General features: G+C 47.7%; 1 protein-coding gene and 1 long non-coding RNA gene across 4 annotated transcripts in view; one reads left to right on the top strand and one right to left on the bottom strand.

Annotated features, from left to right (window-relative positions):
• LOC309330208 overlaps positions 1-14878 on the bottom strand; it is a 162784-nt gene that overhangs the window by 130362 nt on the left and 17544 nt on the right. The window lies entirely within an intron of this gene.
• Positions 1220-14634, top strand: CHTOP (chromatin target of PRMT1). Of its 3 annotated transcripts, none has more exons than XM_081841391.1 (6): positions 1220-1581; positions 3802-3882; positions 8552-8702; positions 10857-11043; positions 12489-12626; positions 13690-14634. In XM_081841391.1, the coding sequence occupies exons 2-6, from the start codon at positions 3818-3820 to the stop codon at positions 13890-13892; spliced, it is 744 nt and encodes a 247-aa protein (XP_081697517.1). In that variant the 5' UTR covers positions 1220-1581; positions 3802-3817; the 3' UTR covers positions 13893-14634. The 3 variants fall into 3 exon arrangements, with proteins under 3 accessions (XP_081697517.1, XP_081697518.1, XP_081697519.1); XM_081841392.1 differs by having other exon boundaries at positions 1221-1581; positions 10860-11043; XM_081841393.1 differs by lacking the exons at positions 1220-1581; positions 3802-3882 and adding an exon at positions 3892-4116.

Below are 14878 nucleotides of genomic sequence, written 5' to 3'. Positions count from 1 at the left end.
AAGTTAGATGTGCAATAAACATTATACAGACTGGATAAATGAACCGTTCAACAAGTAGCGTAAGTCCAATCACAGAACTGGTTGTACATTTATCCACTCCCATGTTTACAGTATCTCCAGGATTTGTTTTGCACGTGGCACTTTAGTATGTTTGTTGCTTGAATGGTCACAAGTCTATCTCCATTCTAGTTATTATTCTAGTAAATTTGGTTTTATACTCATAAGCCAGTTTGTGGTGTTGGTGTTCTGTTCCACCTCCACCCTCAGAGGCAGGATGCATCTGCATATGAGTTGCTGGTATAGTGGTACCTCAGGTTAAGTACTTAATTCATTCTGGAGGTCCGTTCTTAACCTGAACCTGTTCTGAACCTGAAGCACCACTTTAGCTAATGGGGCCTCCCGCTGCCGCCACACGATTTCTGTTTTCATCCTGAAGCAAAGTTCTTAACCCGAGGTAATATTTCTGGGTTAGTGGAGTCTGTAACCTGAAGCGTATGTAACCTGAAGCGTATGTAACCCGAGGTACCACTGTACAGTATTCATGCACAGATAGGCAGCCTAGCATCAAACCTCAGCAGAGTACTGTATGTGCTGTTGTGCTCAGGTCCTGTGTGCAGGCTTCCCACTGAGGCCATCTGGGTGGCCACTGTGAGACCAGGATGCTAGATAGCTCAATCGGTAAAGGATTAAATTCTGAATCTCAGGGTTGTGAGTTGAGCAAACGATTCCTGCATTTCAGGGGATTGGACCAGAAGGTCTCCATCGTCCCTTCCAATTCTACAATTCTGAGATTCTATGACTTAGATGGGCCGTTCACCTACTCCAACAGGAAACACCTTCTGTTCTTATGCACAAACCTCCACCAACTGTATGCAGGCCTCGCTCCGAAACATACCCGAAACCCCCTCGCACTTAAAAGCAGCCGCGCCCCTTTAAACCGCGCCCGCTTCTAAACCAACTCCATCCATTCACAAAAAAAAAGCTTCCCCTCTTGAGAATGAGCGTCGCCCCGGCAGAGCCACGCCCCTCCCTCTGCTCCAACCACTCAGAAAGCGACGAACGGCCAACCACACTCTACGTAGCACGTCGGAGCCCGCCTTCTCCCTCTCTTTCTACCAGACGTAACCACGGTGGCGCTCCGGCTCTCCCCCCCTCCCATCCGGAGAGGACGTTCCTCCGCGCATGCGCAGAGAGGAAGCCTCGCCTCAACCTGCTGGCGCACGCGCGACCGCTGCTTGACGCGTGCGCAGCTCCGGCCTTTTTTTATATATATATTAATTTTTTTAAAAAAAAAAAAGCTCCGCCATTTTGCCGGGCTCCTTTCTGAAGGGGAATTTGAAGCGAGGAAGGCTCCGAGCGGCTGAAGTGAGAGAGTCGTCGCCGTCGTCGTCCTCCCGTGAGAGAGACGACGGGAGGTTGGAGGAGGAGGGGAAGCTGAGGGGGGGAACCAACCACCGCCACCATCTTTGCGTTTGGGGCGCCTGACGGGGGAGGCCGGGCTAAGCCTGAGCGGAGCCTCCCGCCGCCTCCGCTGGCCCCGCCGGAGCCGCAGACCGAGCAGAGCGAGCCCCGCCCCCGACGGTGAGTGAGGAGGCCGTTGGGTCGTGTAGGCCGCGCGCGGAGGGGGCGGGGCCTCGAGGACCGTTGGCGCCTCTCAGCAGGGGGGGGGGCGAGGGAGGCATTCGCCCCGGCCGCGCACGTGACCTCTTCAGAAGCCTGGCGAGCCGCGGGGGAATGCCCGGATGCAGCGGGGTTCTGTGGTGGGCGGGGCGACTCCCGTGCAGTCCCATGCATTCCCTTCTCTCCAGAATGAATGAATGAATGAATGAATGGGTCTCCTGTAAAATCAGTGGGGGGGGTTTTTGGGGGGGGGGAGCGGAGAGGTGGGGGAAGTTACCGCGAAGTTTATTGCGGGCCCAGTCGGAGTACCGACACACACACACACACACTCTCTCTCCAGCAGTGGCTAAATATTAAGTTGTGATTAATCAACTCAAGCAGACAAGGATTAGAAATGGCCACAAATTTATTGATTACAGATACAGGTGGGTTTTTGGCTCAGGCATTGGGTGTATATCCATATCGGCCCCGCCGGACAAAAAAAAAATGATTTAATTTTTAAAAGGTCAGGGAACTCAGTTCCCCTGAGTTCCTGCTTTTGAAAAAAAAACCTGTGCAAAATCACTCTTGATGTTGGCTCTACTCTGCCCTCCCTTATTTATTGTTATTTATTACATTTATATCCCATTTTTTTCGCCAAGGTGGTGAACTTGGTTCTCCACCCCACCCCCATTTGGTCTCTCAATGACCCTGTGAGGTAGGTTGGGCTGAGAGACAGTGATTGGCCTAAGGTCACCCAATGAGCTTCCTGGCTGAGCAGGGACTAGAACTCTGGCCTCCCAGGTCCTAGTCCAGGGGTGCCCAAACTTTTTTCAAAGAGGGCCAGATTTGATGAAGTGAACATGTATGAGGGCCGACCAAAGCTGTTGAGCTTTTTTTTTTTTTTTTTTTTTTGGATTTTACCCCAGGACATATACTGCTATGGGGGCCAGATTAAATCGACTGGCGGGCCAGATTAGGCCCCTGAAACACCAATGAATGCAGCACAGTGTAGACTCCTCCTGTAGCACAGTAATGCTCCTTCTGGGAAATGAATTTGGCCAACTAAACTAGGCGAGGGCAACAATAGGTCTCAAACCCTCAGTGAGTTAGGAACTTATCCTGCATGTGAAGACAGGTGCAGGCGGTAGCCATTGATAGCCTTCTCCTCCATAATTGTATTGAGGAATCTTGCTTGGCTCTTTTAAAAAGGGGGGGGGGAAGTTCCCTGAGACTGACTGTGAGGCAGATGCTCTGTTACTGGCAAGAGGATCAATGAACTCCCTGCTTCCCAGAACATAAAAGCCCGATGGATCAGGCCAAAGACCCCTGTAGTCCTTCCACTTGTTCTCATAGTGGCCAACCAGATAGCAAAAAGCAGCAGGGCCCAGCAGAAATGACCGGCAGACTCCGAGACCTGGGAGAGGAAGCAGTGGAAGAGGATTGGAAGAAATTTAAGGACTGTCTACAAAAACATTGTAAATTATATGAGTGCTAAGAAGGATGCGAGATTGAAAATAACACGGCTCCATTAAGCTAGTTGAAAAGAATATGAGAATAAGTGAATTTAAGAGAAAAATAAACTTTGAATAACTATTATGTTTAAATTGGGTATTCAAGATTTAGATAAAAGTATTCAAAGTTAGGGACATAATATTGGCAATCTATAGAATAAGAATGGAAACAAGGTGATAATTTGCTGGTTAAAATTCTATAATTTTGGAACGCAGGAGCGAGAGATGTGAGGAAGCCCAAAAAGCGAAGAAAATATGGTTATTATAAGATGTTAATTGTATTTCTGTTTTTGTTCTTTTTGTTCTGTTTCCTGTTTATTCTGGTTTTTATTTTATTGTATTAAGAAAATCTTCAATAATTTTTTTTAAAAAAAAAACAAAACACAGCAGGGCCCGGGTGCAAGAGTGCTTTCCCCTCCTTCAGTTCCCAGGGCTGGTATTCAGAAGCATTACTGCCTCTGATTATGAAAGCAGAAATTAGCCATCATGGCTAGTATCCATCAATAGCCTTTATCCCCCATGAATTTCTCCAATCCTCCTTTAAAGCCAGCCAAGTTAGTGACCGTAACTGCCTCTTGTGGGTGAATGCCAACATTTAGCTGTGAGCTGTGTGAAGAAGCCCTTCCTTTAGCAACAGTTAATGTTTTTTTCTTTTTTTCTGAACTGGCCCTGTCTTCTTCTTTTGCAGATTCTGGGGACCTGAGATGGCCGCGCAGTCAGCGCCGAAAGTCGTGCTTAAGAGCACCACCAAGATGTCCCTCAACGAGCGGTGAGGAGCCCAACGGCCAACTTCAGCTCATAAGATTTTTTTTTAATTTTTATTTTTGCTTAATTATCACTGTGTTCGATATCCAGAGCCAACATGGTCCTTGCCCTGCTTTTAACCTACCCAGATGCAGAGAAGCAGGGGGCAGCTTTACTTCTGCCTTAAATCCTACAGCAAGCGATGGTACACAAGGTTAAAAGGGCCAAAATTGTCTGTCTGATGATAAAGCTGAAAACGGTAATCTGGTGGGATGTGTTCTAAGGAAAACCTCGCACCCTCCTTTTTTTCTTCCACATGTGTTCACATTATATAGGTGACCCCTGCAGTGCGGTAGCATGTGACCTAAGCTGCAGGAGGCTTTGCTGCGGTGTCCAAGGCGGACACACATCCTTGTGTGGTCTGGCCTGTAAGAGGCAGGCAGCTGGCCGCTCTGATCAGCCCGAAGGCTCCTTGGCCACAGTCCTTGGACCTTGTAAGAGGCAAGTGCTCCGCTCCATTCATCATCTGCTTCCTTTGCCCTCTGCATGCCCTCTCTTCTCCTTCCTTTTTCTTCTCTCCTCTCCTCTCCAGTGCATTCCTAAATGTAAAATTTCCAACTAATAGGTGGTGCTTACATTGTGTGGCCCTTGTGTACTCTGTCTCTGTTAAGAGGGTTGGTAATCTTAAAACCTGGTCATCTCTCTGGGAAACGCACAGCTGGTTTCAATGGCAGGCCAGGAGAAGAGGGATCTAGTGTACAGAGGTATGGCAGGCTTGGATTATCTGAGAAACTCTGAGCTGCTCTGTAGGGGTGGTTCCAATATTAGTTGTACTTGGAATTGGTCCCTTGAAACACTTGGGCATCTACATCCTTTCTGTCCATTAATTTCAGTAGGTCTGCTCTGAGAGGACCATACAACTCACAGTCAGCTGCTCTTTGATCAGGGATGGGGAACCTGTCAACCTCTGGGTGTTGCTGGACTTCCAGTTCCCCGTCCGCCCCACCAGCCTGCTTAGTGGACAAGGAATTGTAGTCAAGCAACGCCAGGAGGACCAAGGGATCCCCCCACCTTTAATGTAAATGCATGACATTACAATTGCAAAAAAATTCTTTCTAGCCTTACATAATGTCTGTTCTAAAGGTAAAGGGACCCCTGACCATTAGGTCCAGTAATGGCCGACTCTGGGGTTGCAGCACTCATCTCACTTTAATGGCTGAGGGAGCCGGCGTACAGCTTCTGGGTCATGTGGCCAGCATGACTAAGCTGCTTCTGGCGAACCAGAGCAGCGCACGGAAACACCATTTACCTTCCCGCTGGAGCGGTACCTATTTATCTACTTGCGCTTTGACGTGCTTTCAAACTGCTAGGTTGGCAGGAGCAGGGATCAAGCAATGGGAGCTCACCCCGTTGCGGGGATTCAAACCGCCGACCTTCTGATCGGCAAGTCCTAGGCTCTGGTTTAGACCACAGCGCCACCCGCGTCCCAAATGTCTGTTCTGTTAAAGAATAAATTGTGCCTTTTTACAGCCATGTTGCTGAATAGCATATCTCCACTTCTTGGATTGGCATTTCATTGTGTCTAACGTTTTCATCAGGCGTTCTTTGAGGGTGTAGGGATAGTCCTTTTGTAATCTGCAGAATACTATTTAATAAACAGTGCAGTCCTACATAAGCTTATTTGGAATTAAGTCCCACTTTGCTCAATCAAGTGCACTTCCAAGTAAATCTTCACAGTGTTATGGCATTATTGGATAGGAATACACACACACACACACACACACACACACACACAGGCAGTAGGGTTTGCAGCCTTTCTGAACAATCAGGGGAGCCTGCTAGCTATGCTGTAGACCAGGAGTGGGAAACATGCCTTTCGGCATTCAGAAAATGAATTCTAACTTTCCATTTGAATTTTTTTTTTATTTCTTGCCCCTTCTCAAAATTGTAGGTGTGTCATGAATCATGAATGGGAGTCATGAATCCTAGTGCCCTCCAGATGTTGCTGGACTACAACTCCCATCATCCCCGGCTGTTGGCCATGCTTGCTGGAGCTGATGGAACTTGGAGTCAGTAACATCTGGGAGGCCAGTGGTTACCCACACCTGCTGTAGACTATTCCAGAGTTTTCCGATCTTTGTCATGATACGTTGGTGTGTCAGCTGCAGTGTGTAGTTGTGTTGCATGAACGCCCCCTGCGCTCCTCCTGGCACTGGAAAGGGTTAGTTTAACCTCCAGTTTGCTAGTAAAACTGAATTACTGTGTTGCAAAATGATGTATTTCCAAAAAGTGTGTCACCAACTTGAAAAGTTGGAAAGCTCTGCTCTATTCCATAGCATCAGGTTTGCACTTGTGGCCATCTCTCCCATGCTGGACTCCTCAATTGGGGAACCAGTGCTCAGGCCACACCACACTGTAGGGGGCTTCCTGTATGTTAGTGACATTGCTCTCATATTTTGGATTTATTAGAAGGCTTCATCAACTATATTGGGCTCCGCCATCAAGGGGTAGCTGCTTCCCATCGTATTTTGAAGGTTGTATTAGTACTATTTGATATTGAGCCCTTGCTAACTTGGCAGGGTGAGTGGCATCATAGACGTGGAAAGGGGCGAGGTCCTTGCCCAGAGAAAATCCGTTTGATTTCATTCAGTCACTCAATTAATTTGTATGCCGCTTTTCCACAAAATAAATCATGCTCAGAGCGGCTTATAACAAAGAAAACGGGAACACGTTGCAAACGAATGCTATTTTTACAATAACTTAGCAAACATTAACGATTATAATAACATAGCAAAACCCCACATTTCAATACTATAAACATCACAATATTACTTAAACAGCATCCAGAAAACCAAAAGCAAAAACGGCAAAGGAGCTTCATAGTTTCACCTTAGTCCGAGAAATACCCCTCCCATAATGTGATTGATTTATGACTCATTTTTAACAGTTGCTCACCAGTGTGCCCTTGTCCTGTCTGCATTTGACCTTGTGGCTCTGGGCCTAGATTGGGCAGCAGGCTCCGGTTCCTTGCTCTGTCCCTGCACCTGCCAAGGCATGGAGTTGTTGGTGGGGAGAGGGGTCTCCATGTGGGGAAAACCTGTGGCCCCTCCAGCTGCAGTTGGGCTCCTGGTTTCCCCCAGCCTTAGCCAGCATGGCCAGTTATTTGCTGAAGGGTCCATTTCTGGAGCCAGGTCCAAACTTGAATTTGAAAGCACATCCTGTGTGCTGTTTGAGATCCTTACTCATAGGATTAGAATGCCCCCGGCATGATCAGAGAACACTTCCCGCCAACGACTGGTTTCTTTCCAGCTGGCAGCCCTTTGTGTCTCCTGGTTTAGGGTGCTGCTTGGTAGAAGTCCTCAGGCCCATAAAGGGAGAGCTGAAAAACCTTGTTTTTGAGCAGCAGCCGCCTTTCAGAATCTGGATCCAACCCTCGTTTGGATTGGGTGCAAATCCAGCACTATGCTAGCGGCATAAAGCCGATTGGCAGTTTGTGTGTTCCCTTATGTGTCCAAAAGATGGAAACTGCCATAAGAATTTGAATGGCATTTTTGCCATAGTATTAAAAACCCCTGGGATTGTAGTTCTGGGACACACACATGCTATTTCCTAGCTCCCTCATAAATAAGCTAATGAAAGTGACTAGCTTGCTAAGAAACTAGTAGCTCTCACCTCTCAGCCTCCCATCCTTCTGGCACATGCCCTGCCTAAAAGTACTCACTGCCTGTGGCTGCCAGGAGAGTTATTAAATATAGGGCTGGTTCTTTAATCGTGTGATCTTTGGAGCATTGTATAATAATTATTATTTATTATATCAGCCAATTTATATAGCAAGTATCAGAACAGCTTGACAAGGTGAAATACAACTTACAAAAGGAATGAGGGGGATTCTGAAACCATCAACCATTCCAAAATATAGCTACATATAAATAAGGACCAAGGCCTACCTGCCCTTCTTAAAGCTGAGCACTGCCACAGATGGCAACATTAATTAATCAAAGGCCTGGTTGAGTTAAAAAGTATTGGCCTGATGCCTAAAGATTGGCAAGGTTGGCATCAGGCATGTCTCCCTGGGACCAGCGGGTGGCAGCATGGCACCACTAGAAAAGGCCTGTTCTTGTGTGATCACCCTCCGCACCACCCCAGGTGGGGCACACTATGAGAAGGGCTTCAGATGAAGACCGCAGGGTCTGGGCTGGTTCCTATGGGGAGGAGAGGTCTGTTGCAGCTTCAAGATGACCTAGTGGTTCAAAGCAGCTTGATTTGGCAATTCCATCTTAACTTACCTTTGCTGACCAATTGATTCAGTCCATTTGCAACCAGCACTGCTTTCCCTTCACCTTTCTCTCCATCTTGCTTAACTGCTTTGTGTGCTTTTTTTCCATCTTTGCTTCTTCATTTTGAGATCACATGAAATTTGATTTTTTTATTTAAAAAAATCACTTCTGTTTTAAATTTACTGCACTAATCCACACCCTTTTGAATGTCCTGTCCTTGCACGTCTTCTGGAAAAAGAGGAAAAGTCTGTAGCTCATTAACCTGCGATAAATTAAAATGTGTACCACGTTGTTGGCGTTTTTTTAAAAAAAATTGTGGGCCGCGGCCGCCCACTCTTAAGGGCCATGAAATGCCAGTTGAGATGCTTTTGTAATGACAAGCTTTTGTTTAAACACCCGTTTTGTTCGACCTTGAAGCTTTACTAATATGCTGAAGAACAAACAGCCGATCCCCGTGAACATTCGAGCCACCATGCAGCAGCAACAGCTAGCCAGTGCCCGGAACAGGAGGCTGGCCCAGCAGATGGAGAACAGACCTTCTGTGCAGGCTGCGTTAAAGCTCAAGCAGGTGAGAGAGGCGCAGGAGAGCCAGCGATGGAGCCTTGGCAGCCGGGGGCTTCCTTTGGGTGGGAAAGACAGGCGGGGTTTGATAGGTGGATACCAGCTTCTGGAAACCACAGACTCCCGCTTGCAGGTTTCCCACAGCGTGGTCGTCTTGCGAGATTAGGATTCTGGGCTAGGTGGGCCATTGGCCTGACCCAGCAAGGCTCTCCTTATGCAAATCTTTGGTCGATGTTCCTGCTGGTGGGCCACGTCACCTCCTGCTGCCTTCTAGGAAATAACCCTTTGTCCGGGTGGTCTGATCCACCAGGGCTCTTAAGGAAGGACTGCATAGCAATCACCATATAGCTTCACTTGGGGGTTGCTAACCTGGTGCCCTCCACCTGTTTTGGGTGGCAACTTGCATCAGTCCCAGCTCAGTCAGTGATGGTGTGTGCGTGACGGGAGCTGTTGTTCACGACAGATCTGGAAGGCACCACACAGACGTACCCATTATTTGTTTACTTCTAGTATTCATTGTGTGAAAAATAACAAAAAAGAAACCACAAACACAACCACACAAAAGACAAGAACGATTGCATGTCATCCCAGAAACAGAAAATGCCCTTCTATGTAATTGTGCTGCGTAAGGTTAAAGCAACATGGGTTGATCTCAGGGACTTGGCTACAGCAGAGGAGGTTCCCTTGCACCTCGCTGAGGCAGGCCCCAGAAGATTACAGGCTTGTGACCGAAATCCCATTCTGGGAGAGTTTGCCCTTCTGAGTTTGGGCCTCAGAGGACCAGGGTGGTGGTGCAGCTTTGCTGGTTTTGACCATGCAATCGTTTCCCCCCTGTGTAGCTTTAGTCTCCGTCTACATTTGGGCCCCGTGGTGGCGCAGGCAGCCGTGACACATGTGTAGCAGGTGCTGCTCCATTGGACGACTTGTGTGAAATGGCCTTTTTTAAAAGAGAACATATGGCAGGAGCTAAAATCATCATCATCAAACCTTTTATTGGCATCACATCCAAACATCCAAAACAAATCAATACAGAATTACCACTTCCCCATTGGCACAAAACATTTGCTAAAAGAAAGGAGGCAGAGCAGTCTACCGTCACATCTCTTGGTCTCCAGGGAGATCAGGCGTCTGCAATGTATTTCGACGACAAAAAACCAAATAGAGATATTTAGCCACTAACTTGGTGAGCTCCTGATCATTCCCCAGTAATAGAAAATGTATGACCTCCAACTCTGGTTTTCATTTGGGGATACAGAGTTGATCTAGAAATTGCTGACAGGTCAGCATATAGTTTACAATTGAGAACCATATGTGTAAGGGTTTCCACCAGGTGGTCTTCACATGGGCAAGTTCTTTCTCATTCCACCCTGGCTGAGAACCTTCCGCAAAGGAGGTTTGATGGATTTAAATTAAACCTGGCCAGCAAAAATGCCCTTCTTTCTTGAGGGTTAAGCAGAAATTCAAGGTAATTGTGGTTGGTTTCATGTGCCCAAGAAAGTTGAAAATAAAGAGGGGAAGATGTTCTCTCTGCTGCTACTGTTAGTTCTTGGCGTTCGATAGCCCACAACCTAGTTTTTATTATAGCCTTGGCAGATGGAGCTAAAATGCAGTAGAGTCCTGAATGGGTGCTGCTTCCTGAAAGAGAGGCATGGTCATCCCCTACTTGCAAAAGGTGGCTCTGATTCATCTCAGAGTGCATCTGCGGTCCCCTCCTTTCCCTTTGTCTGATCTAGTTAGGATGTACCTTGGTATCATTTCATGAGCTACCAGGTGACTTGTTGTGAGAGCTGGAGAACCATGTTTAACATTTCCTATATTTACAGCCGCTCACATAAGAATCCATTATTCACTGGTCTGCTGATGTGATAAGACCATTGCATAGTTTTTATGTAATGGTATTTAAAATAAAAATGCAGTGCATCTCTCAAAATGTTCTGGGCACATCTTCATTCCCTCCTCAAACCAAACCATGTTGCTTCACCCTTTTTCTTCCCCAGACCTTTCCTGCATTGAACCAAGAGCCGTGGTGATCACATGACCCTCTCTCTCTCTTTTCCCCCCATTACTCCCATCTCAAGCAGCTTGTGCCCGCCCTTCCGTGCCAGCTGCTCTCTGCTTGTTTCTGTGCGGCGTTTTCCTGTCTAACACTCTCTTCTTCCAGAAGAGCCTGAAGCAACGCCTGGGGAAGAGCAACATCCAGGCACGCTTAGGCCGGCCGGCGGGACCCCTGGCCCGGGGTGCGTTAGGGGGCCGAGGCTTGCCCATGGGTCAAAGAGGCTTGCCCCGAGGAGCCATGCGCGGCGGACGTGGCGCCAGAGCGTTGCTACGGGGAGGAATCCCCCTCCGAGGTTAGTGTGTCAGTGAATTAGTTCACTTAGGACTGGGGGGGAGGCAGCACCGTTTTCTGTCTGGAGGCAGCAATCCTTTCTGGGTACCCTTCCAAGAAGGGCCACATGCCAGTGTTGGGCAGGGCAAGGAGGAACAATGGGTGGAAAAGTTAAGGCCAATTTTACCTTTGTGCCATAGGCTACTTTCTGCACATACACATGCATTCCCTTCTCCATCCTCCACCCAGAGAGGCATGGCCAGAGTTCAAAGGCACATCCCAGCCAGGCAAAAACACTCAAGGAGAGGGTGTGAAGCATGGCCCATGAGGGGTGGGGCCTGGGAGAGTTCCGAGGGCCAGATAGGGAGACCTTGAGGGCCACATTCAGCCCCCAGGCCTGAGGCTCCCCAAACTCTACTTGCCAAATATCACTTGACACCCCCCAAAGATATATCTGATGAATAGTATCTGATGAACAATAATACTATTGGGGGGGGGGCAGAACTGATGTCCATGCTTCACACAGCCTGCTTGCTGTGTGCTCTGCTTCCCCAGTTTGGGGGCTCAGTACATAAACTTTGACGTAGTCCACATGTTAATCTACATGAGTCTGATTGCATGGCGTGACTTCAGTGGATTTAATATACTTGGTGCAAACTTGAGAGAGGGGTGGGAGAGCAAGGAGTTGAGGAAAGAGAAACTTAGGAAGCCTGCCCCCCAACAGATGAAACAGTTTCCGGGGCCAGATATAGGACATACAACCAAGGGAGCTAATAATAATAATAATAATAATTTAAAAACCTGTATTTACTAAGATCCATAAAAATGCAACTGTACCAAAAGGAAGTATTATTAAAATAAGATATTTGGGGGGTGGACTTTTGTCTTTGTTCAGGGCACCATATTACCAAAGACTCAGCGGCCTTTGGCAGAGCTATGCTTCTCTTCAGCTAAGTTTGCTATCCTGGAGTAAGCTCTGCTTGTTTTGTTTTTTAAGTTCCTAGCTTCTGTAATTGCAGAGAGAAGCCTGGGAAATGGAAAACGAGGCTGGTAGGCTTTGAAGCCCCTAGGTAATGGGTGGTGAACTTTCAGCTATGACTCCCATCACCCCTGACTGTGGCCATGCCGGCTGCTGGGACATGGGAGTCCAACAACAACTGTAAGGCTGAAAAGCCTCCCTACATTTGCCATAGCGCATTTTGGCATAACAGTTACCTGGGCTGTTGCAAATAGGAGGCCGACAACCAGTGAAGGGGCTCGGATCCAAAAGAGAATTCTCAAGCAAAATGTGCTTTGGAGACACTATTATTATTGAGCCACTGTAGAATTTGAAAGTAGACCTGTAGTTCAGAAATATCCTGAGTTTGCTGGCAAGACCTTTTCTTCAAAAACTCAACTGATGGTTGACTGACTGACACACTCTCTCTCTCTCTCTCTCTCTCTCTCTCTCTCTCTCTCCCTTTAAAGGACAGGGTTTACTTCGGGGAGGACGCGGCATAGCTGCTCGAATGGGCCTGAGAAGAGGAGGCCTTAGAGGACGGGGTGGGCTTGGCAGAGGAGGGCTTGGCAGAGGAGCCATGGGCCGGGGTGGCATTGGCGGCAGAGGTGAGCACAAACTAACTTGGGATGTTACACTCACTTTCATTTTATTCCTGCAGCCTCGTACCTGGCATTGCAGAGAAATTCTAAGAAGCGAAAACATCAGTCCCGTACTGAAAAGGTTTAGTCTGCCATCTCAATTCAGAATGGCACCCAGCTGTTTCCAAACTTAAGACGAAAACCTGCTCCGTCACCTCAGGAACCGGCATGCCAAATTTGGCCAAATCTTTAAGAGGCATCTAAATGCTTAGCGAAGGAACAAACAGCTTTCCAAAAATAATCAGTAGATTTACTGCATGTGTGAAAACCACAGCACAGGAGAGGTCAGTTATATTCGTTTGCCGCTTTTTACACCAAAGTATTTCGAAGCGACTTGAAATGAATAAGCAGGAATAGCAAAAAAACGTTAAAACCAAACACAGGAAAAACATTGACACCCAAGAGAGCCGCTGCCTCTGTCAGATAGACAAACATTATTATGCAACATAAGGCAGCTTTCTATGAGGACTAGAATCTGCCATTTAATCAGGAAAACTAAGATCTGGGATCTTGCTTTAACTTTAGGAGACAAGCAATAACTAAATGATAAACATCATCTGTGAATGCAAAAGATCCAATCACTGACATCCAGGAAGGGTTGGGAATATCCCCTTCCTCAAAACACCGGAGAGCCCCCTGCCAATTAATATAGACCAGGGTTTCCCACACTTGGGTCTTCAGCTGTTTTTGGGCTACAGCTCCCATCATCCCTAGCTAGAAGAACAAGTAGTCAGGGATGATAGGAACTGTAGTCCAAAAACAGCTGGAGACCCAAGTTTGGGGAACCCTGGTCTAGGCAATGCTGAGTTAACTAGATGGACCGATAGCCTGGTGCAGTCAAAGGAAGCTTTCTATGTCTACTCTGATTGACGGCAGCCCTCCGATCACATTTTAGGCATCTTTTGCACTGGAGAGGCTATGGGGCGGGAGCGGGGGGCAGTTTGAACTTTATCCTAGAAGAGGAGGCAGCTGAGCTCCAGTGGTGCAGTGCCTAACCCTGTCCTCCTCCTCCTCCTCTTCTCCTGCCCAGGTCGTGGCATGGTGGGCCGGGGACGAGGCGGCTTTGGAAGCCGTGGGAGAGGCCGGGGACGAGGCAGAGGCGCCCCCCGCCCCGCCCTGACCAAGGAGCAGCTCGACAACCAGCTTGACGCGTACATGTCGAAAACGAAAGGACACCTGGATGCCGAACTGGACGCCTACATGGCCCAGACAGACCCCGAAGCCAACGACTGACCCACCCTTGCTGTAGACACTCGCTGAGGTTGTGTGTTCTGTGCGCTGGTCCTTCCCCACCCAAGCCCTCTCCTGTAAGCCACGACCGGCAACAGCCGCCCTGACGGCGTGGGGAGGGGTAGGAGACAATAACTTTCACGGGTTTCTCTTGCATTTTGATACTCCTGCGTTGTATGAAACTGGCGGGCGGGAGAGAATTGTGTGTCTATCTACATGCACGCACGCACACACACACATACATTTCTTAAACGACTTCCAAAAACAAATGTGACTGACCTGCTGTCTGTAGATGGCATCATCTTGAAGCTCCTCAACAGGACATTACATGCATGACTGTCCCCCTTCCTCTCCTGTATTTCTCAACCCCCCCACCCCCCAAAAAATTTTTTGACCTTGCTGTAGACAGAAGGTCTCAGGTGCTTATAAATTGCAGTCTCGGCAGCTACAGCTGCTGTAAGAGTTGGCTTTCAAGGTGGCTGCTCATGCACAGTGATGCTGAATCCCATACTTCCTTTCTGATGTTTCTGCTTACGTCCACACCCCAGGCCCAACAAATAATTCTGTGACTTTTATATATGGTGAGCACAAATCAGTGGAGTTCTTCCTTCCCTGCCCCTCTCCTTCTTCCAACCCACCACTCCCCCAAAAAAGGATCAGGCCCAACTAGTGTTTAATTCACCAAACCTGTTGTGGCCGAAAGCAGATTTTTTTAAAAAAAATAATAATAAACAATGGCAGCAAACTTTTCATTTTTATGTTTATGCTCTTGTGGCCAGCCTGCTGGTTGGTATTTTGTTTGTGTGTGTTTGAAGACACTAGGAAGGCAGATTCTTTTCTCTGTTTGCCACCCAGTGTCTTGTGAGCTCAACTGTTCTATTCTGGTTTTGAATGGCATCTTGTATTTTCTGGTTTACCATAAGAAACAATTGCAGGGAAAAGGGAAAAAAATGCCTTTGTCTTGGTTTTTTTTTGGTTGGTGGTGCGGG

This window comes from Podarcis erhardii (assembly GCF_964252035.2).
Source record: "Podarcis erhardii genome assembly, chromosome: 15".
Classification (NCBI taxonomy): Eukaryota; Metazoa; Chordata; class Lepidosauria; order Squamata; family Lacertidae; genus Podarcis; species Podarcis erhardii.
Note: the sequence above shows the minus strand (reverse complement) of the source record. Positions and strands in the feature narration are given on the sequence as shown.